At 41.4% G+C, this 23687-nt stretch overlaps 1 protein-coding gene across 3 annotated transcripts in view; it reads left to right on the top strand.

Annotated features, from left to right (window-relative positions):
• The window catches only part of UGGT1 (UDP-glucose glycoprotein glucosyltransferase 1), a 156235-nt gene that overhangs the window by 81593 nt on the left and 50955 nt on the right, over positions 1-23687 (top strand). For all 3 annotated transcript variants that reach the window (XM_077488664.1, XM_077488666.1, XM_077488665.1), the window contains 6 exons: positions 273-404; positions 512-642; positions 1641-1736; positions 5520-5622; positions 5739-5818; positions 17835-18024. In XM_077488664.1, coding sequence (XP_077344790.1) covers positions 273-404; positions 512-642; positions 1641-1736; positions 5520-5622; positions 5739-5818; positions 17835-18024 — 732 coding nt within the window. The remainder of the gene's footprint in view (positions 1-272; positions 405-511; positions 643-1640; positions 1737-5519; positions 5623-5738; positions 5819-17834; positions 18025-23687) is intronic.

Raw genomic sequence — 23687 nt, forward strand, 5'->3', positions numbered from 1 at the left:
CAATAGTTCAGGAAGTGTGTGAATGCCTCATAGTGCATAAACAAAATTGCAGCAACTGTGCAGCTCCAGGAATTGAAACAACTGCAAAAAAGGAGAGATAAAATCATTTGTCAGGTGGTCAGACATTTTATTAACAGAGGTGAGGAGTGTATTGGCGGTGTATAACAGCACATAGTTTGCGACATATAGACTTTGTGAAAATTATCTTTTAGGCTTTTAATGTATGTGGTATACACTAGCTATATTTTGATTATTTTTTTTCCACTCATCAGGGAATGGATGTCAGTCTGTTCCAAGAAGCCTATGACTCTCCTAAAGTTGATTTTATACTATCCCATTCTGCATACTGTCGGGATGTTCTGAAGCTAAAGAAAGGAGAACGGGCTATTATTGCTAATGGAAGAGTAAGTATATATAAATGAAAAGTGTTGCATGTAGTTTCTACAGCACACACTATCAGTTATAGAACAGTTTTTCCAGTATAAAGCAAACCCTTTTCTTTTTGGTGCAGGTGATTGGACCACTTAAGGAAGAAGAAATTTTTAACCAAGATGACTTTCATCTCCTGGAGAACCTAGTTTTAAAGACCTCTGCACAGAAGATCAAATCCCACATCCTGAAGCTAGGAGTGAATGAAGATCAGTAAGCCTATGTTTAGTGACCTATACCCCTGTCTTTGTCTTGATGACATTCCCTCAAAATCTTCTGTAGAATTCTTTTTTCTTTTGTTATTGCATGACTAAGCCAGTTCAGACACTGGCTTCTCATCATCTGCTAACGTTGGATATTGACAGCGGTTGTGTAATTATTGGTCCTCGATTTTCATTCTCCATTTATTATTGCATCATCTTGAAATCCCCTCCAAAATAGGCCTTTAAACCTTCTATCTATCTATCTATCTATCTATCTATCTATCTATCTATCTATCTATCTATCTATCTAATTTAGTTTGTCTACTTCTGCTTTGTTTTTATCCAGATCTATGCTGCATATGTCTCAGTGAGTTTGAGAAAAGTTCTATAAACTCAAATGTTTATTTCTGTGACAAAATCTTTGTGTACACCACTCCATTAGGGCTGCAACTAACGATTATTTTCATAATCGATTAGTTGGCCTATTATTTTTTCGATAAATCAGATAAAATCATTAAAAAAAAAAAACGTAATATGCTTTTCCTCCCAGGAATTATTATTATTATGGGGCACTTGTCATCACAGAAATTAAAATACACAGAGTATTGTAATAGCCGCTACCCTACGTTGCAGGTGCAGCTCGGTGCTCATGGCTGCTTCTCACCTCTCTCTATTCCCTCAAGACAGCAGCGGGCAGGGCTGAGACTATTGCTGGAGGGGGGGGCTGACATCAGCAAGGAGGAGAGAGGCGGATGTGCCTGGTCACATGAGCGGCGCTGTATTCTCATGAGAATACAGAGGCTCCGCCGGCTTGTACACAGGATTCTAATACTGGAACGGAGGCAGGACTGGAAGGTGCGTGCCGTTAGACCAACTAATCCATAATGAAAATCGTTGACAACGTTTTTCATTATCGATTATTATTTATTTTATCTATTAATCGTTTCAGCCCTACGCTTCATACATGTATGTTCATTAGTATTAACCTTTGCTTTTCTTTCCTTGCAGTGCTAGTGATTTGGTCATGAGGGTGGATTCTCTTTTATCCTCCCAGCCAAAAGGTGAAGGGAGGATTGATTACCTGCTAAATGAAGATCAGTACAGGTGAGATTCTGTTGATCAGTATGGTTCCAGGTTGAGCCACATTACTTAGTAATTAGAGTAATCATATGAATTAATATGTAATGGGTATAATTTTTATTTATCAAATAATTATTCAATGTAAAGTAGCAGTGTACAGCTTGTATTACAGTGTAAATTTGCTGTCCCCTCAAAATAACGCCACACGCAGCCATTAATGTCTAAACAAAATGGCAACAAAACTGAGTACACCCCTAAGTGAAGATTGTCCAAATTGGGCCCAATTACCCATTTTCCCTTCCTGGTGCCACGTGACTTGTTAGCGTTACAAGGTCTCAGGTGTGAATGGGGAGCAGGTGTGTTAAATTTTGTATTATCGCTCTCACTCTCTCATACTGGTCACTGGAAGTTCAACATGGCACCTCATGGCAAAGAACTCTCTTAGGATCTAAAAGAAAAGAATTGTTGTGCTACATAAAGATGGCCTAAGCTATAAGAAGATTGCCAAGACCCTGAAACTAAGCTGCAGCACGGTGGCCATACAGTGGTTTAACAGGACAGGTTACACTCAGAACAGGCCACACCATGGGCAACCAAAGAAGTTGAGTGCATGTGCTCTCAATCCAGAGGTTGTCTTTGGGAAATAGACGTACGTGTGCTGGCTGCATTGCTGCAGAGGTTGAAGGGGGGGGTTAGCCTGTCAGTGCTCAGACCAGACGCCACACTCTGCATTAAGTTGGTCTGCATGGCTGTTGTCCCAGAGGGAAGCCTCTTCTAAAGATGATACACAAGAAAGCCCGCAAACAGTTTGCTGAAGACAAGCGGACTAAGGACATGGGTTACTGGAACCATGTCCTGTTGTCTGATGAGACCAAGATAAACCTATTTGGTTCAGATGGTGTCACACTTTGTGTGGCGGCAACCAGGTGAGGAGTACAAAGACAAGTGTGTCTTGCCTACAGTTAAGCATGGTGGGGGGAGTGTCATGGTCTGTGGCTGCATGAGTGCTGCCGGCACTGGGGAGTTACAGTTTATTGAGGGAACCATGAATGCCAAAATATACTGTGACATACTGAAGCAGAGCATGAACCCCTCCCTTCGGAGACTGGGCTACAGGGGAGTATTCTAACATGATAACGACCCCAAACACACCTCCAAGACGACCACTGCTGTGTTATTGAAGCTGAGGGTAAAGGTGATGGACTGGCCAAGCATGTCTCCAGACCTAAACCCTATTGAGCATCTGTGGAGCATCCTCAGACAGAAGGTGGAGGAGTTTAAGGTCTCTAACATCCACCAGCTCCCTGATGTTGTCATGGAGGAGTGGAAGAGAACTCCAGTGACAACCTGTGAAGCTCTGGCGAACTCCGTGCCCAAGAGGGTTAAGGCAGTGCTGAAAAATAATTGTGGCCACACAATATTGACACTTTTCGGCCCAATTTGGACATTTTCACTTAGGGGTGTGCTCACTTTTGCTGCCATCGGTTTAGACATTAATTGCTGTGTGTTGAGTTATTTTGAGGAGACGGCAAATTTACACTGTTATACAAGCTGTACACTCACTAATTCACATTGTCGCAAAGTGTAATTTCTTCAGTGTTGTCACATGAAAAGATATAATAAAATATTTACAGAAATGTGGCTGATGTACTCACTTTTGTGAGATAGTGTATGTATATTCATACCAACTGTTAAAAGAATCTGATTTTCTAAGTATAATAAATATAATTGTGAACCAGTAGATATAGTGGATCATGTGAACAAACAATTTCACACATTGTGTTCTTGAACATTTTAAATATCACAAACAAGTCTACATTTACCACAGCCTATTGTAAACCGTTGTTAGTGAGGGGAAAAAGTTTTGAGATTTTCAGGGTGGTCCAGAGAAAAGAGTGATGGGTAATGGCAAAAATAACCTGTTTTTAGAATGTTTATTTTTGATGGTTTAATAAGACAGACAGGTTGCTATAAAGTGGTTCTATAGGCACAAGTTTTTTTACCTTAATGCATTAAGGCAAACAACCTTTGGGTGCACCCCCCCCCCCCCCCCCATGCTAACCTGAGCCCCACCTCAATCCAGCGATATGCATTAGAGCAGTGGCTCTCCCGGGTCTCTTGCTCATTGGCTCACACAGCAGCGGGAGCCATTGGCATCTGCTGTTGCCAATTACAGCCAGTGAGCCCATGAGGAGATTAGGGGTCGGGGGCGAGCCACGCTATGTGCCTGACTGGACAATGTCTATTGGGGGCACTTAGTAGGGGGGAGGAGCCAGGAGAGCCAACGCGGGATCCAAAAAGGAGAGGATCGGGGCTGCTCTGTGCAAAACCATTAGACAGAGCAGGTAAGTATAACATGTTTGTTGTGTTTTGTTTTTTTTTTGTTTGTATTTTTTTAAACTTACAACCTTCACAATCACTTTAAATCATTAGTCACTCTTTAGTTTCAGCTGTTTCTACAGTGGGCTCAATGTACCACAGAAAACATGCTCAGTCTGACAAAAGCTATCAGGATCTATAATGAGCATAGTGACTTATCCCCATACTGAAAGGAATTTTAGGTACCCAGGTACATGACAGACCAGCCAAGGGTTAATACTGCAAACTACAGAGTACCCCCGGTACCGGGAGACAACTTCAATGAACAGAATAAGACAAGGAGTGAGTTCAAAGAAATGTCTACGTTTTATTGGGCGGGTACATAGCTTATATTTGGTTCAACTTTAACAATCATAAACAATCATAATAGGGGGGGGGGGGGTGGTTAGTAAGAGGATATATTGAATATTATTAATAATTAAACAGTTCATCATTATATGGTTATACATGCGTATAACCTCTAAAAACATGGTTGCCATAAGGATACCAGAGTGAACACACCATCTGGTGATGACTAATAAGTCATCTTCCCATCACCTTCCTGTCCCATGTTAAATCGGAAGGTAGGCTAGACAGCATTTTATTTATATATTATAAAATGCTTATGAATGCCTTATGCAAGCAGTTTCTTGTATGCTCTTGCAATATGTAGCTATAAGGCCCCTTTCACACTGGGGAGGTGCAGCCGTTGGCGGTAAAGCGCCGCTATTTTTAGCGGCGCTTTACCGTCGTTTTAGCGGCGGTCTGCGGCCGCTAGCGGGGTGGTTTCTAACCCCCGCTAGTGGCCGAAAAAGGGTTAAAACCGCCCGCAAAGCGCCGCTGCAGCGGCGCTTTGCCAGCGGTATAGCCACGCTGTCCCATTGATTTCAATGGGTAGGAGTGGTGAATACACCGCTCCTTCACTGCTCCAAAGATGCAGCTAGCAGGACCTTTTTTTTTTACCATTCTGCTAGCGCACTGCTCCAGTGTGAAAGCCCTCCGGCTTTCACACTGGAGTGAAAGGGGCCGGTTTTTTCAGGCGCTACACAGGCGCTATTTTTAGCGCTGTAGCGCCTGAAAACCGCCCCAGTGTGAAAGGGGCCTAAGCTGAAATCACGGAATAAGCTAAACCTATGTCTTGGACCTAATGTAAAGGTATGTAAACTTATAGGTGCCAAGATGGAGTCACTGTTGTTTGGTCATATTACTTCTCATACTGGAAGCATCTTCTGCTGTGGGTTCACATGGTTCTGGCTAGACATTAAGCCTTGCTTTGTATTCCACAGCACAAAGAAGAAAACTAGGACTGGTACATTTTGCACTTTGTGGAACACTATACTATGACTAACCATTTATTTATTTATCTACACTACTGTGTTAATGCTTTTCCTGTTTCTCTCTGTTGCATGTTTTAGTAGTACAATCCTGCATTTCACATTTACTTTTTAGTGCCATTAAGATGAGACCTAAAGAAGGCATGATGTACTTTGAGGTTTTAGCCATTGTGGATCCTGTGACGAAAGCCACACAGAGGCTGGCTCCTTTATTGTTGGTATGTCCTCATTATTTAGCTGTTTTGACCACACCAATGACTTTTCATCTTTTGTAAAACTGCAGTCAAAGTCTAGTCCTCTGGCAATGTTCTAAATCTGGTGTTCCATATTTCAGGTTTTGAATCAAATCATAAATATGAACTTGCGTGTTTTTATGAACTGCCAGTCCAGGTTATCGGAAATGCCTCTGAAAAGGTAAGAAAACATGTTTAAAGGGGATATAAAATCACAGCATATACAGTTTTTTAGACGCTTCTCTTATGCAGGACATACATGGGTCGAATTCCAAACAAATTTTCTTTAGAAAATTAGAAGTTTCATGCATTTTGTAATTTGATGGTGCCATCGTTGATTTGGAAATTTGACCAACCAAGCCTTTAGTGTCACCTCATGTTGCAACAGAAAAAAAAAAATTGGGGCCGGGAATTTTCTTGCGCTCATGCGCATTTCTTTTCCGATTCCAGTTCTCGTGCGATTCTCCCATCCTTGATTAGAATCTGGTTAATTTTTCAAAATATTTCCAACATGCCCAATCACTCAAATTTAATGGCCGCACGAAAATTGGCCATTTCTGTGGCCAACTAATGCTGCAAAATGTGAACTAAAATTCTTAGTTACGAATTTTGAAAGAAATTTCTTTTGAAATTCGACCCATATATAGCCGGCGTTCGTGATGGGTATGTGCACAGTTAATGTCTTTGCTAAATGACTTCAGCAAGATCATTTACAGGCTAGTTACAGAGAGGTTGGCAATAGACAGCCTTTGATTGCAAGCATTCCTTGTGCCTCTTTGGTCTAGGCTCAGAGACTTATCGCATGATGAGATTTTCTATCTTGTTGGTCCCAGTACTTCACTCTGACAAGTACTACTGGTGTGTTGCTAATGTTGTCAGGCAAGTATCGCAGTGGGCTTCAGTGCATATTTGAATTCATAGTTCTCATGGAAATATCTACCTGTCTATGGGAAAAAAAACATTGTATGGAGTTGAGTAAATTAGTTTAGGTCTGATCTGAGTATAAGCAGCACTATTAGCCAGGAAACACATTGTAGCATAAAGTTAGCAAATATTACTCCTTCCAAGGAGATATGCATTATTTAATTAAAAATAGATAAAGGACATTTACATATATTTGTATAGTAAAGCTGATCATGGTAATAAACTATTTGTGCTCCCAAATGATTAGTTGTTGGTTGTGACCTTGTTTTCATTCAGTAAAAACTATTTACTTTTGTTCGCCCATAGTGCTGTAAAGTGAGGGAAAGCAGACCCAGAGTTCTTCTTGCCTCCCCATAGAATCTTCTTTTACCTGTAAGTTTACAGGGATTTGCTAGACTAATGCCTAGTACACACGGGTCGAATATTGGGAGACATTGACTGGTTCAATAAAAACCAGCCGACATTTGGCTGTGTATGGCAACTGGTCATACAGAAGCCAACCATTTGACTGGCTTCTTTCGGATGAGCATGGTGGAAAACTAGCAGCTGACCGACTCCTATTCAGTGCTCTCAGCCAATGGCAGAGAGAGCTGATTGGAGTGTTCTGGCATAGGGGTCGTCCCTCTGTCAGAACACAACATCTCAGTGGGGGAAATCGATGTACTAACATCGGACTGTTAGTTCAGCGGCTCCGACCAAAGCTGTCAGTTGTTGTTTTTTTTCATTCAACCTGCTGGGTTGAACAAAAAAATAAATATTAGTGTAATACCAGGCTTAACTGGGAAATAAAATCTAATGTCTTGGGTATATTACTGGACCTTCTTCTAGTTGAGCAGCTCTTTACAGAGCTCTAGGCCTCAAAACCTTAAGTGACATTAAACCCAAAAGCAAACATTTATTATATTGCTGTTTACCAATTCTTCGGCCTCATGCCCACTGGCGTTTTTACAGCCGCATTTAGGAGCATTTTTTACAGCTTAAAAACATCTCTTTTATTCTATGGCCTCATGCTTACACAGATGTTAAGGAGCTGTAAGTGGCATACACATTTTTAAGCTCCAAAAAAAACCCAGGGCTATTGCGTTCTGAGGCTCCAGCGCTAGAGCTGTAAGAACACCAGCCGCTGGTAAAGCTGTTAAAATCGTTTTACTGTTGTATACAGCGCTTTAAGCCTCGTTAGGTGTTTCTCTGCCTCTATTCAAAAATCAATGCTTCTATATGGGAGCCCATTGATTTAAATAGAATTTGCACCAGAAGTCTGATCATGCTGATCCGACTTGCAGTGCGACTTGTGTGCTGAAGATCTTGAAGGGGAACCTGCCAAAATGAAAAAAAAATTGCCGTGGGTTTCCCCCTCCCAGGACGATACTAGACCCTTAAAAAAAAAAAAAAAGAAAAAAAAAGGCGTGTGGGGTCCCCCCCCCCCCAGATCCATATCAGACCCTTATCCGAGCACGTAGCCCGGTAGGTCATGGGGAGGGGAGTGAGCAGCCCCCTCCCTCCTGGACCATACCAGGCCACATGCCCTAAACATGGGGGGGTGCTTTGGGGGTTGGGGGCCGCTCTCTCTCATGACCTGCCAGGCTGCATGCTTGGATAAGGGTCAGAACAGAACTGGTAATTGCACGGTCATGCAATGCTGTACCCAAACAAAATTTGCGTCCTTTTTTACCCCAAATAGAGCTTTCTTTTGATGGTATTTGATTGCCGCTGCGTTTTTTTTTTTTTGCAACCTAAATGGAAAAAAAACAAACTCAATTTTAGTCATATGTTTAAGCCAAAATGTATTCATCCACATGTCTTTGGTAAAAAAAAAAACAAATGTCAATAAGTGTATATTTATTGGTTTGAGCAAAAGTTATAACATCTACAAACTAGGGTACATTTTCTGGAATTTATCTAATTTCTTTAGGTGCTAAAATGGCAGGGCAGTACAAACCCCCCCCAAATGACCCCATTTTGGAAAATAGACACCCCAAGGGAATTGCTGAGGGGTATGTTGAGCCCATTGAATATTTTCTTTTTTTGTCACAAGTGATTGAAAAATGACAAAAAATAAAAAATTAACACAAAGTTGTCACTAAATGATATATTGCTTAAACATGCCATGGGCATATGTGAAATTACACCCCAAAATACATTCTGCTGCTTCTCCTGAGTACAGGGATACCACATGTGTGAGACTTTTTGGGAGCCTAGCCGTGTACGGGACCCCGAAAACCAATCACCGCCTTCAGGATTTCTAAGGGCGTAAAATGGTGATTTCACTTCCTCACTACCTTTCACAGTTTCGGAGGCCCTGAAATTTCAATATAGCACAACCCCCCTCCCCCCAAATGACCCCATTTTGGAAAGAAGACACTTCAAGCTATTTGCTGAGATGCATGTTTAGTTCCATGGAATATTTTATATTTTGCCGCAAGTTTTGGGAAAAAAAATGTTTACACAAAGTTGTCACTAAATGATATATTGTTCAAACATGGCATGGTTATATGTGGAATTACACCCCAAAATACATTCTGCTGATTCTCCTGAGTATGTGGATACCACATGTGTGGGTAGTTTTGGCAGTCTAACCGTATACAGGACCCCAAAAACAAAGCACCACCTTCAGGCTTTCTAAGGGCATACATTTTTGATTTCACTCCTCACTACCTATCACAGTTTCAGAGGCCATGAAATGCCAAAATAGCACAAATTCCCCCCCTCCCCCCACTTCCTGACCTAATTTTGGAAAGTAGACACCCCAAGCTATTTGCTGAGAGGCATGTTGAGTATTAGTCCTTTATCTCTGAAGGGGACTTCTTTGGTTGCTATCACTTCACTAAGTGGAGTGTTAGAGTTGGCAGCTCTTTCATGCAAGGAGCTGTTTTTGGTCTTGCATCATATTAAGGTGATGTTGCGTCCTCATCCATTTTTTGCCTAGTATAGTGTCTGGCTTTCACTTGAATCAAGACAATGTCTTGCCTTTTCTGATCCTCAGTTGGCAGGAGTTGGATCACTGCATACTCTGGAGGTAGTTCTGGCAGTCAGAATTACTTGATTTGTCAGTACAGGTCAGGAATCCTGGTTTGTGCTGCCAGTAGAGCCTGGGATGGGCAGGAGGCTTCCAAGTTAACTATTTTTCATTGGATTTGCCAGTTAATCATTCGAGGCTATGGCTTGAAAGGGCAAGGTCCCCCACCCTTTTTTTGGTAAAAGCACTCGCTACCGGGTGTGTGGGTGCACCTTGGGCCATCTGCCATCAGGTGTCGGTGGCTCAGGATTTAAGGCCATTACATGTTTTTTTGTTCATACATTCACACAATTTTACCAAATGGATATTAAAGCCACAGAAGATACCGCTTTGGGAGCAGTATGTTTTGGGCGGCAGAAGGGGTCCTTCTCAGGTGGCAGTTTCTGTCAGTGTGTCTCCCTCCCCTCAAGGGCATTGCTTTAAGACATCCCATATAGTCATTATTGTGTTTGCTTTGTGTCCTGTGATGTACGATAAAGAAATTAGGATTTTCCCATCATACTTGCCTGTAAAATCCTTTTCTTGGAGTACATCACTGGACACAGAGGTCCCTCCTATCTTTTTTGGGATATTCATTTCAAGTCAAAGTATATTGAAGTATTTCAAGTATATCAAGTCAAAATTTATTTAAAAATGTTGCTTGTCTTGCAAAACGCTCTCAAATCAAGGTTTTACTGTAGTCATTATTATAGTTGCTCTGTGTCCCGTAATGTACTCCAAGAAAAGGATTTTACAGGTAAGTATGATGAAAAAAATCCTAATTTTAGTTTTGAGTTTAATACCTCTTTAAGCCCAACTCAAAAATATTTTTTGTGTATAACGATCTCCCAACAGTATTGGGATAAAAACAACTCTCAGGCGCTGTCCCAGACAGTAATTCAATTCTATCACAAGTTTTGAACAGTCTTCCATCATTCCTCTGTAATTCAATCCAGAAGACTGAGGACATGCTGTGAGTCCAGGGAGTCATGGACCTGTTCCCTGCAGGGGCATCATCAGGATGCCTCCCCTATATTGATGCAGAGAGCAGTTCTGATGTAAACACTTCACCGCTTCTTTCTGCATCTTTGAGGACTGCCAACTGCCAGGAGAAGATCAAAAGAGGACCCCCCAGATCACGCAACCATCTTTAAAAAAAACAAAAGTAAATATAAAAGAAAAAAAATGCATAATATATGCACAAGGGGCTCCAGGGTGAAAGAGGGAGTCACAGGGAAGGGAGAACCTGGAGTCCACATCTGGGCTTTAAAATGGTGACCTAAAAGGTTGAAGATAGGCACTGGTGTGCATCTGTAGGTTTTGACAGCAGACTTCAGGGTGACTCCAGCATGACGTGGGATTCCACCCTGTACTTGTACTGCAGAATTCACATTTTCAATAATGTCCCGCATCCACTTGTCTGTATTCCTGTTGAATGCAGTGTAATGGTACCAGTGCTTGACCTTTTGTAATGTTTTCATTTGCTTACAAATTAAGGAGGCTACCTGGTGTTTCTAGACTTCCAGTTATAGCAAAACTTATGTCTGTCCCCTCCCATCCCCTCGCAGCTGACTGGGATCTGTACAAGGCTGATGAAATGATTGGCTGCTTGGACAGTGGTAGCTATTCAGTTCCTTTTATATCACAATTGTATGCTCAGGGATACATGAAACGGTATCAGTCCTGGCTAAAGATAAGTATTAAAACACTTTGATTTAGGGTTGGGCTATCCCCCCCCAAAACAAATAAGCTTTTTTTTAAATAAAAAAACTTGATTTACTATTCGAACCGATTTTTTTATTTTTTATTATATTAATTAAAGTGCATCAACAAACAAAATTGCAAAGGCAAACCCTTTTTCTAACTGAAAAGTCATTGAGCAAGTAACGCGGCACATTAATACACATACTACAGGAGAGGGTCAGAGAGTGCGGACATACTGCAGGAGATTACCAGAGACTATGGACATACTGCATGAGATTACCAGACTTCGGACATACTGCACAAGATTACCAGAGACTGCGGACATACTGCACAAGATTACCAGAGACTGGACATACTGCACAAGATTACCAGATACTGTGGACATACTGCACAAGATTACCAGACTGTGGACATACTGCACAAGATTACAAGAGACTGTGGACATACTGCACAAGATTACCAGACTGTGGACATACTGCACAAGATTACCAGAGACTGCGGACATACTGCACAAGATTACCAGAGACTGCGGACATACTGCACAAGATTACCAGAGACTGCAGACATACTGCACAAGATTACCAGAGACTGCGGACATACTGCACAAGATTACCAGAGACTGCGGACATACTGCACAAGATTACCAGAGACTGCGGACATACTGCACAAGATTACCAGAGACTGCGGACATACTGCACAAGATTACCAGAGACTGCGGACATACTGCACAAGATTACCAGAGACTGCGGACATACTGCACAAGATTACCAGAGACTGCGGACATACTGCACAAGATTACCAGAGACTGCGGACATACTGCACAAGATTACCAGAGACTGCGGACATACTGCACAAGATTACCAGAGACTGCGGACATACTGCACAAGATTACCAGAGACTGCGGACATACTGCACAAGATTACCAGAGACTGCGGACATACTGCACAAGATTACCAGAGACTGCGGACATACTGCACAAGATTACCAGAGACTGCGGACATACTGCACAAGATTACCAGAGACTGCGGACATACTGCACAAGATTACCAGAGACTGCGGACATACTGCACAAGATTACCAGAGACTGCGGACATACTGCACAAGATTACCAGAGACTGCGGACATACTGCACAAGATTACCAGAGACTGCGGACATACTGCACAAGATTACCAGAGACTGCGGACATGCTGCACAATATTATCAGAGACTCTGGATATACTGCACGAGATTATCAGAGACTCTGGATGTACTGCATGAGATTATCAGAGACTCTGGATATACTGCACGAGATTATCAGAGACTCTGGATATAGTGCATGAGATTACCTGTGAATTGGGGCCCCGATGACAGCTTTGCAGAGTGCACTGCACAGAGGACACAGGAGGCTGTATTCGCGCACTAGCTAGCAGAGAAGGGGCGGGGAAGCTCCACTCGGAACTGAGCGGCTGTAGTTAGAGCAGTGATCAGAGTGGGCATATCAGTGGAGCTCCTGGCCCCGCCGCCCCGGGCCTCTGTATTCCCCAGCCAGTATACAGGGGGCGGGGCCCGGGAGCTCCACTGATGTGCCCACTCTGATCACTGCTCTAACTACAGCCATTCTTTTCTGAGCATACAGGCTACATAGGGCGGAGTCAGTGCATCAGTGGAGCTCCCAGCCCCGCCCCCTCACGGCTGCTAGATCGGGAATACAGCCTCCCATGTCCTCTGTGGGCTCTGCAAAGCCGCTTGTTTTGCCTAGCCTGGCGCGACAGGCCTCCCGCTATGGAAACTCTAAAGGGAAAAAAAAATAAAAAAAATCGATTTCCTTCAAATCTGAATCAAACGCACAACTCGATTCAAGATAAAAATCGACTTTTTCCCCAGCCCTACTTTGATTATGAGCTTTTTGTTGATAGCAATAGGGAGGTCAGTTATAATGTGAAGCAGACTTCAAGGATAAGTTCACCTTTGGTAACATGTTACACACATATTAGGGTATAACGTGTAACATGCACCAGCACCCCCCCTTCCACCCTGAACTCCCCGTTGATCCTCCCTCTTTCCACGCCCATTGGTATAATTTAAACATAGCCTAGCTGTGTGGGGCTCTGCCCACATAGTTGCATCATTCTTTTGTTCTGCGAGTGAATGAATGAATAACTACCATCAGCCTCTGCTTCGGACTGCGCATAGTTCATTGATCTTCCTGCTCTTCAGTAACTGTCTGCCTGTAGGGGAGGTACAGGCAGACTGCTATGCTGAGAGTCTAGAGGAGCCTGGCATTGCACCCATCATCTACTGATCACAGGAGCAATGCTTTTAGGGCTTCCTTTCCTTGCATAAATATGTGCATTTATTATTTTTCCAAAAATGTGAACTTTGCCTTTAAGTTTGTTAGGTGTAGCCTGCTATCCCAGCAATATTAGATTTTTTTTTTTTTTTAGAACTTAACAGGTGTCATTTTCAGGCTGATTTGCAATGATCACACTGAAGCGCACCACAGAACAAAGCTCTTTCTGTTTTCTTTCACGGTTTATTAAGCTGGATAGCATACAGTATTACAGAATGACTAAAATAAATGTTAGAATTTTGGGCCCCCGTAAGCCAATATGTGATCTCATCTAGCTGTGGTTTATCTTGGCATTCTAGATCTGATGGCATTAACTTGTAGAAGGGTGCACACAGTGACAGCTTGAAACTGATAAACTGCACTGTGACTGTAACCAGTAAACCATACACTAGGATATTGGAATCTTTGTGGACATAGGGAGTAATCAGAGAATTGTATTGTTTTTGAAGGCAGTGATTCTTGCCTTCATGCTTTAACAGATTAGTGCTGAAAGCTTAACATATGGATGAGGCACCTTTGCTCACTTCCAGCTGTTATTGATATGCTGAGCATTTGCAGATAGATAGTTTAGAAATAAACAATGTGAACAATGATGGAACAAAAATTCAACTTCTTTCGAAGTACATTTAAAGTGATAACAAAGTCTAATATTTTTTTTGTTAAAAATAACAAACATGTTATGATGTTACACGTGCCTGCTCTGTGCAGTGCTCCTGTTGAGTGCCCTTACAGCAAGCAGCTTGCTATGGGGGCAACCGAGTCGAGCTGCAGCTACCTGTGGCTATTCAGACATGGAGCCACGCCCCCCGCCCCCTATCTTTGACAGCAGCGGGAGCCAGTGGTGCTTCACTGCTGTCTCAGCCAATGAGGAGGGAGAGTCCCGTACAGCTGAGTCTCCAGCTGGATGGCAATGGGGCTCAGGTAAGTATTAGGGGGGGCTGAGGGGGGGCTGCTGCATGCAGAAGGTTTTTTTATCTTAATGCATAGAATGCATTAAGATAAAAAACCTTCTGCCTTTACAACTACTTTAAGTTTATTGTAATAGTTTATTTCTGATGTTTTGGACCTAAAAAGGTGTTGTTTACAGCAGGGAAAAGGTTTCTTTTGATCACTCTATCCTATTTCTCACTATTAATAGTTCTTCTTTCCAAATGGACTATATATTATTTGCAGGTAAAGCCCTGTGGCGTAGACCCCTGGTACCCAACCTATGGCCAGAGGGCTACACACGGCCCGTTGTTAGCAGTCATTGGTCTGTGATTTCCCTTCCTAGGTGCTTAGTCAGTGCCAGTATAGAAACAATCTTCATTAGACTGGTTTCTGATAGGAAAATCATTTGTTTAAATTCTTTCACTCTTTTTTGGTGTAGTCCATTCCCTTTGCTATCTTATGTATTTTCTCTGATCTTTTATACGTTTTCTTATGGAATATCAAATGTGCAAATGTGGTGGCAGTAATTTTTAACCACTTCCGGACCAGCTCACGCTGATATGTCGGCGCTTTGAAGAGGGATATCATTGTTATGGCAGCAGCTAGCTACCATAACCCCTGTATCCTCTTCTTCAATGAGCGGTCCGGTTTCAGATAAAAGTGGTCTCTGCGGTGGATTTGCTGCAAGATCACTTTTATCGGGATGTTTTTGAGTCAATACTTGCTTTCTCAGCAGATGGTGCTGAAATGCTCTAAAATTGCTCCCATTGTTGCTTGACACTGCCTATACTCCTGCCCATATCATTTAGATTTGACCATTTATTGTGCGCCTGTGAGCAGATGTGACAGCTTATACATGTCCCCCCAAGGTGCGAAGTGGAGGCGTCCCTCCACTTTTTCACAAGCTACAGTTTGAGAAAAATCTTAACATCAAAAGGACTTGGCAGGAAGTAGCATTATTAAACAGCAATGGCACAACTGTCCAATTATAAAGTATAAGGCAGCATTTTATTTGTTCTTGAGAATTCACCTTAACTGAGGCAGCTATTATCTGACATAGACAAGCTGTCCAGTGGTGCTTATGTGAATGAAGTGTTGTAAGATGCTGCAGCCCTGTGTATTTATATTTTTTATCTATATATTGATAAATTAGAATGATTGGTGACATGCAGGTAGTTTGCACTGCTGTCTACCTTAAAGTAGGAAAAATATGCAACTTTATGGGAAACCTTCCACAAGATATTTTCTCGTGAACCCATCTGCCTCTAGATACAACATTTTGTATCACAAACTCAGAAAAAGCATCGAGCCAGTGAAGTCAAAACTTGCGATTAGCATTCTTGTTTACAGTCAGTTACTCAGAAAGTATTGTCAGGAGATCAGTGAGATAGGTAACAACTGGGTTTTTCTGAACGTGAACCGCAATGGCATCCTCCTTGTTTCTCCTGAACTTAAAGCAGGACTCCATCCAAAAGGGAAAGGTTTTTTTTGGGGCGAGGGGCTCCTACTTTTGCTTGGATTGCCTAGGCAATCTGAATAAAGGTTCTCTTGCCCATCCCCCCCCCCCCCCCCCCACAGTCTTTTGGGACACATCACAGGTTCGTACATGCTTGGTGGATGCCAGTCTATGAATCCTCAAGCTGGGTGCCCACAGTTAAGATACTGGCACTGAAGACAGTCCCCAGCACCCCCTCGGGTGAGCACAGCGCTGGATCCTGGCACAAGTGAGTGTCTGTTTATTAAAAGTTTTTTTTGTAGCTGCTGACTTTTAATTCTCAGAAAACTGACTGCAGTTCTGCTTTAAGGCCCCTTTCACACTGGAGCAGTTTTCAGGCACTACAGCCTGAGGGCTTTCACACTGGAGCGGTGCGCTAGCAGGACGGTAAAAAAAGTCCTGCTAGCCGCATCCTTGGAGCGGTGAAGGAGCGGTGTATTCGGCCACAACGCCCCAGTGTGAAAGGGGCCTAAGCAGAGCTCCAGCCAAGATAACAAGAATAAACAGTGCATTAGAAAACGAAAAAAAACAGCTTTTGCTGCAATATTCAGATTCTATTTGTCAATAAACGTTATATGTTTTATACTTAAGTGGTCTTTACTATTTTTGGCACCGTTATAATCACATAAAATATCTAATATATACGAATTGGGGCTAAGGTACCGGATATAACGCTGTCGCCTAGTCACAATCTTATAATAAAATCCCATTGCCCTTCCATTGTCTGTGCTACCTCCTCTCCCCAGCAGCTCCCATTCTCTGACAGGTGGAGCCGGAATTGTTGGATCATTGGAGTGGATAAAAATAAATAAAATTAAAGGTATTTACATTCTATGCAGCAGAGATCAGAATACTTGTGATTAGCCTCATCTCCCACTTTAATCGTGTATTATTGATTACAGAGCTGCATTCATCCTTTTTTTTTATCTGCCTAGAGTTCAGCTTTAAAGTACGATTTGAGCTCTCACTCAGTGAAATGAATTGTATGTCTGGAACATAATTGTTTTGCATAACTGTGCAAAACCATTCACTAATTGGTTGGAGTGACTTTTAAAACTTAATATTTTGCACCATCAGGGAAGAAAATTATGCAGGTCAGAGGTAACCAGAATGTGTTACAATGCTGATATTTATAATAGCCCATGGGTTGTTAGTGTGCAATTTTATTTATTCAACAACACATGTATGACAGAATAAGAGTCTTAACTTTTGCATCCTTTAAAAATAACAGCAAGACGTGCCCTTTTTTGGCAGTGATGTGTCATAACTCTTAGCCCTTGTACACACGGTCGGACATTCCGACAAACAAATCCATCGGATTTTGTCCGACGGATTTTGTCCAAAACTGTTGCATACACACAGTCGGACAAAGTTGTCAGAAAATCCGATCGTACTTAACGTGATGACGTTATTACGTTAGGTCGGGACTGCGTTCAGGCTAGTAGCCAATAGCTTTGGTCTAGGAATTTGATCTGAGCATGCGTGGCACTTTGTCTGATCGGAAATTCTCTACACATCATCGGACAAAGTCCAATCGGATCATGTTGTCGGAAAATTTTATAGCCCAGCTGGAAAATTTGGTCCGTCGGATACTCCGATGGAAACAGTCTGATGGAGCCCATACACTGTCGGATTATCGGACATTGTCCATCGTAATGTCCGACCGTGTGTACAAGGGCTTAGCATCCATATGTCACAACTTTACAGTCAGCAAACAATACAGTGTTGTCAGGATAGTTGTACTTTGTATTGTGGTCTGTACCCCTTTCAAGCATCAGACTGCATATTGACAATATTTTTTTCTCTTTTTCTTTTCCAGTTTCTACCGTTATGTTTTGGAACCAGAGCTTGTGTTCACCCCAGACCACAAGTTATCGTCTGGCCCCATTGCAAAGTTCTTAGATATGCCACAATCCCCACTTTTCACTCTGAGTACGAGCACACCTGACAGCTGGATGGTGGAGTCTGTGCGAACCCCTTACGACCTGGACAATATATATTTACAAGAGGTAACATGGTCTAGGTGACATGTACAGTGTGTTATTCTGTAAGAGAACTTACTTCTCAGTACGTTATACTTGGGATTGTTTTGTTAATTGTGAAGGTTTTGTCTACAGCAGTCAATAAAGTAAATACAAAAACATGGGTGACCATCAGGTGGTACTGTGGAAGCTCCTTGATAGTTACCCATGCCACATCCTAATTTGAGGATATTGTTAATCAAAAGGCATTGGAATAGCATATTGACTTTTTAGGCACTCAACAACCAATGACTATAGTAAATGTAATTTAATGTACAAAAGTGGTCAATAAAGGTTTTAGCTTTATCTGGCGCTAGAAGCATAACAATTGGAATGGTATTTCTTTGTAAAAGAGAGTGCAGCACTTTCAACTAAAATTAAACATAAACGTGTATGCAGATAAAAGAGAAGTCCTCAAAACAAGTCCTTGAAAAGTATCCACAAATATATAGTGAAAGCCACCTGACGTGTACTCGGAGATCATGAAGTGGTGTCAAAAAAGCTCCTTCATCCTCCAACAAACACACCTAGGGGTCAGTTCTCTAACATTTACCGCATATGATAACGTGGTCACATGACTCATTTGCATGAATTATTGTATGCTAAAAAATAAGTCCAATTCATATAAAAATAATGATTATGCGGTAGCTACCACAAAAAAAAAAAGAAAGCACTAGTAAATATTGTTAAAAAGGCTCTTAAGTCCAATTCACAATAGGACCAGAGAGTAAAAAAAAACATGCAATATTTACCACCAGGGTTTTTCTGGCGGTATCACACGCAGTATTTGTCAAGAAACAAATGTTTTTTGACAAATCGCTGGTTTCTAAAGAGCGGGCCGGAAAGCCAGCCACTGCGTCCTTAACAGTGGATGACTCATTTGCTTTCAGCAGGTTCCCCGCTGACCGCTGAATGTAAAAAATGCAGACAATTAAAAATGATGACAATTATAAATGATTAAAAATACATAGAAGGCTCTTTGGATCTGGTATGGATTTTACGGGGAACCCCACACCAAAATAAAAGAAAAACGATGTGCCCCCCCCAAAATCCATACAACACCCTTATCCCAGAATGCAGCCAAGCAGGTCAGAAGAGAAGGGGGGACAAGCGAGTGACCAACCCCCACCCTCCCTTTCCTAAACCATACCAGGCCACATGCCCTCAATGTGGTGCTTTGTGGCAGGGAGGGTGCTTGATGGGGACAAGGGCCTCATCCCCACAACCCTGGCCAGTGGTTGTGGGGGTCTGTGGGCAGGAGGCTTTTCTGAATCTGGAAGCCCCCCTTAAGGGCCCCCAGACACCACCATGTGAATGAGTATGGGGTACACCATTCCTCCCACCATATCGATTCACCAAAAAAGTGTCAAAGTAATAAAAACACAGACAGTTTTTGATAATTACTTTACTAAAAATTTCAAAACCGTGTCCCGCTTAAATTACCGCTAAATCAAATATCGCATTCAGTATTTAATGCAAAATTCTTAAAGTGGTTGTAAACCCACAAAAAAACAACTGCAAGACAAAGGCATAATGAGCTAGTATGCTATAGCTGCTTATGAAATACTCACCTTAGATCGAAGCCCCCGCAGTGGTCCCAGTACACAGCTCTGGTCGGCGGCATCGCTCCTGGAGTTACTTCCGAGTATCGTGGGCTCCGACGCTGTGATTGGCTGGAGCCGTGATGATGTCACTCCTTCACATGTGCAGGGGAAGCCGCCAATAGCGGCACACTAGCTGAAGAAACGGCATGATTGTGCTGTTGCTTCAGTGCACATGTGCTGATGACGTTGGCACATAATACAGGGGATCCGTGCAAGTTTAGGAGATATCCGGGGTAGCTACAGATAAGCCTTATTATAGGCTTACCTGTAGTAAAAAGTGGATTGTAAGGGTTTACAACCACTTTAATGAATTGAACATGTGCACAATTGTTACCACATGTAGTATTTTACCATATTTTATTAGCTGTTATTTAACTCTTGGTGAATTGACTCCCTAGCCTCTTACCCACAGATGTTGACCACCAAATAATTAGGAGGTCAAAAAAACTCATGCAGAATGGAGCCGCGATGGAGTGATGTACATGACAAGAGTGCACTCATTTGTAACAACAGTGATAGGCATCAAATATGGTTCAAATAGTTTGACATATTCTTGACACTTACAGTGGCCTTACTTTATGCATACATTACTTGTGCCAGTAGCCCTGGGGAAAGTTGATTTCATAGATGGTTTGGTTCAGACCACAGTATAACTGCACTGTGCACTGACATGTGCTAATTTTACAATTTTGTAAGTAAGCTTAAAAAAAAATTGTCAGGTTCAATCCAATTCTAGTATGATGGTTGTATCCTAAAATAGGCAAGGTATCGGTCAAGTTATTTTCACAGGTACATAAACATGTATGCATCTTGACCTCATCTATGGCAACCAGTTTAATTTCATCGGTCAGTCATTTCACTAATGAATGTTGTAGCTGGAAATGTAATTTCTTGTAGGAAAAGTGGCCAATACACATTTATATTCACATCGTTTCCTCCTTTGGCAAAGGATTCCAGTGTCTAATCACTCTAACAGTGAAGAACTCATTTCTATGCTGGTAATGAAATCCTTTCTATTCTATACTGCTGATGAAATCCTTTCTTTTCAATTCTAAGTGGATGTTCACTTGTATTGTTTTAAGGATGAAGAGCTACTTAGATAGTTTTTTATATCGACCCGTAATGTGATTGAAAGGCTTGTTTTACTTTGAATTGTCAACGAAACTTAACAAATTCAGTTAGAATTCTTTTTTTGTATCCTTCATAGAGGACACAGGAGACCTCTGGGGTGTTAGCCTCGTGATTGGACACTAAGCACAAAAGATGCTCCTTCCCTGTGGGCTATAGTTTTTCGGTAGAAAATAGATAGTCGTTAGCTAGCCTTTTGTTATTTTTTGCATACAACGATGAGCTTAAAGAAACGGGTGCGATTGTCCCTTAAAAAAAAAAAAAAAAAAATTGTGCATAATTCAAAAATTAATAGATGCAAACTAGTAATAATATAATCAAAATAGGAAATTCTTGTGCCAAATGAATAAAAAGATAAGAAAGACTAAAAAACTTATGTAAATAAAAAATGTCTGAATCAATAATACAGTCCAAAGAATTTATGTGCAAATCTATAATAAATGTCACTCCGTCCAAATGTGCTAATCAAAAAAATCTGAAAAGTCACAACTCCAGCAGCCATGTTGAAGTGTTCTAAGTGCAAAGGATTAGTAATCAAAGTGCTCCAGTGCCAATGTGAGACTCTCATGCAAAGCCGCTTACTAGCAGTAAAGAGCTCACACACAGGAGATCTAATAAGTGCTTGTGTATGCAATAATAGATGATTCCGCCGGCCAGCTTAGGACGTCATCTCCCTCATAAGGATTGCATGGGACTTCTTTTCCACACACAGTTTTGTGTACTGGTTAAAATGTAAAAAACGGGAGAAGCTTCATGGTGCAGTAAATTCCAGCAAAATGTAATGGGCTGTTGCACTTGCATTTCTCAGCAGCATAAACGCAGCAGTGAATCAAATAACAATCTGATCCAAGCATGGCCGCAGACTCCAGCTTCCAATGTGCACAGTGATGTCACAAGTTTAGCTCTGCCCAACACGTTTCACCCAATAGGGCACCTTCAGGAAAGGAGCTTCTTCCTTTTTTTACATTTGAACTCGTATACAAAATTGTTCATGGTGTGTGGAAGTAAAGTCCCATGTTTGCGATCCTTATGAGGGAGATGGTGTCCTAAGCTGACCGGCAGAATCTTCTGTTATTGTGTACACAAACACTTTTTAGACCTCCTGTGTGTGAGATCTTTACTGCTGGTAAGCTTCTTTGCATGAGTGTTGCACATTGGCACTGGAGCACTTTGATCACTAATCCTTTGCACTGAGAACACTTTATCACGGCTGCTGGAGTTAGGACTTTTCATAGTAATTTTTTTTGATTAGCACATTTGAACAGAGTTACATTTATTATTGATTTGCACATACAATCTTTGGACTGTATTTTCAATTTAAGTGTTTTAGTTTTTCTTATTTATTCATTTGGCACATTCATTTTCTTTTTGATGTTATTTATTATTACTAGTTTACATCTATTCATTTTTTATTTATGCGCGACTTGGTTGGTGCAGCTGCCCCTAAGTGCAGGGTATATTCTGCGCAGAATTTCATCTTTTAGGAAAAGTCTATCAATATTTAGCCTGCACCAAGCAGTAATACCAAGGGTAATACTAGGCCATATGTGCATCCATGAGCTGATATGCAAGCGTTATAGAGTGATTTATACATTCACCTGAACAGGGTATTCCCTAGATTGTTCAGTCAGAACCCTTTATTCAATGTCAAAACATAAACCAATTATTTTTCAGTGATTACTTGCAAGCTTTAGTGGATGCAATAATATATTCCCATATAATATGAATTATTTGAATACAAGGAATTTTTTTATGGCGTAAGTAATTCTGATTTCTACATAGAAATGTTTCTAGCCATTTCATCGTCCATACATGCAAATTGTAGATTTATTAACTAATCTAGTCAAGTTAGCAATTTTGACGAAATATTCAATAACCACTTAAGCCCCGGACCATTTGGCTAGCCAAAGACCAGGCCACTTTTTGCGATTCGGCACTGCGTCACTTTAACTGACAATTGCGCTCCCAAACAAAATTGACATCCTTTTTATTCCCCCACAAATAGAGCTTTCTTTTGGTGGTATTTGATCACCTCTGTGGTTTTTATTTTTTGCGCTATAAACAAAAAAAAAGAAACAATTTTGAAAAAAAAAACACATTATTTTTAACTTTTTGCTATAATAAATATCCCCCAAAAATATATAACAAAACATTTTTTTTCCTCAGTTTAGGTCAATATGTATTCTTCTACATATTTTTGGTAAAAAAAACCCCGCAATAAATGTTTATTGATTGGTTTGCGCAAAAGTTATAGCGTCTACAAAATAGGGGATAGATTTATGGCATTATTATTATTTTTTTATATACTAGTAATGGTGGTGATCTGCGACATTATGGCGGACCCTTCGGACAATTTTGACACATTTTTGGGACCATTGGCATTAATACAGCGATCAGTGCGATTAAAATTGCATTGATTACTGTAAAAAGTTCACTGGCAGTGAAGGGGTTAACGCTAGGGGCAGGGGAGGGGTTAATGTGTACCCTATTTCGTGTTCTAACTGAAGGGGGATGGGACTAAGCAGGGAAACTAACAGATCGCTGTCCATACTGTGTATGCGGTTAAAGAAACCTTGTCACCGGCCTTTTCTTTTCAACAGTCAGTATATGGGATTATATTTGTGTTTAAACATGTCATTTAACTGTAAATGCCTCCCTTGTGAAGCTATACAAAAGCAATGAGACTACTACTGCCGTTTCAGCATCCTCAGAGCTGTCACTGAAGTGTATGTAGTATACACTTCAATCCTCCCCCTGCAGCAACGTAAAAGGTTATATAGATAGGTGATGGTAGGGGCAGAGGAGATAGGACAGCACAGATAGCAATTAGGCACTCTTAGAAAAAGAGACAAAAGAGAGGGTTGGGACTTTAAATGAGTTATATATTGTGGCTAGTAAGCGTGGGTCAGATGTAGAAAC

Source organism: Lithobates pipiens, unplaced genomic scaffold (genome assembly GCF_037356315.1).
Source record: "Lithobates pipiens isolate NorthernLeopardFrog02 unplaced genomic scaffold, aLitPip1_a1.2 Scaffold_18, whole genome shotgun sequence".
Lineage (NCBI taxonomy): Eukaryota > Metazoa > Chordata > Amphibia > Anura > Ranidae > Lithobates > Lithobates pipiens.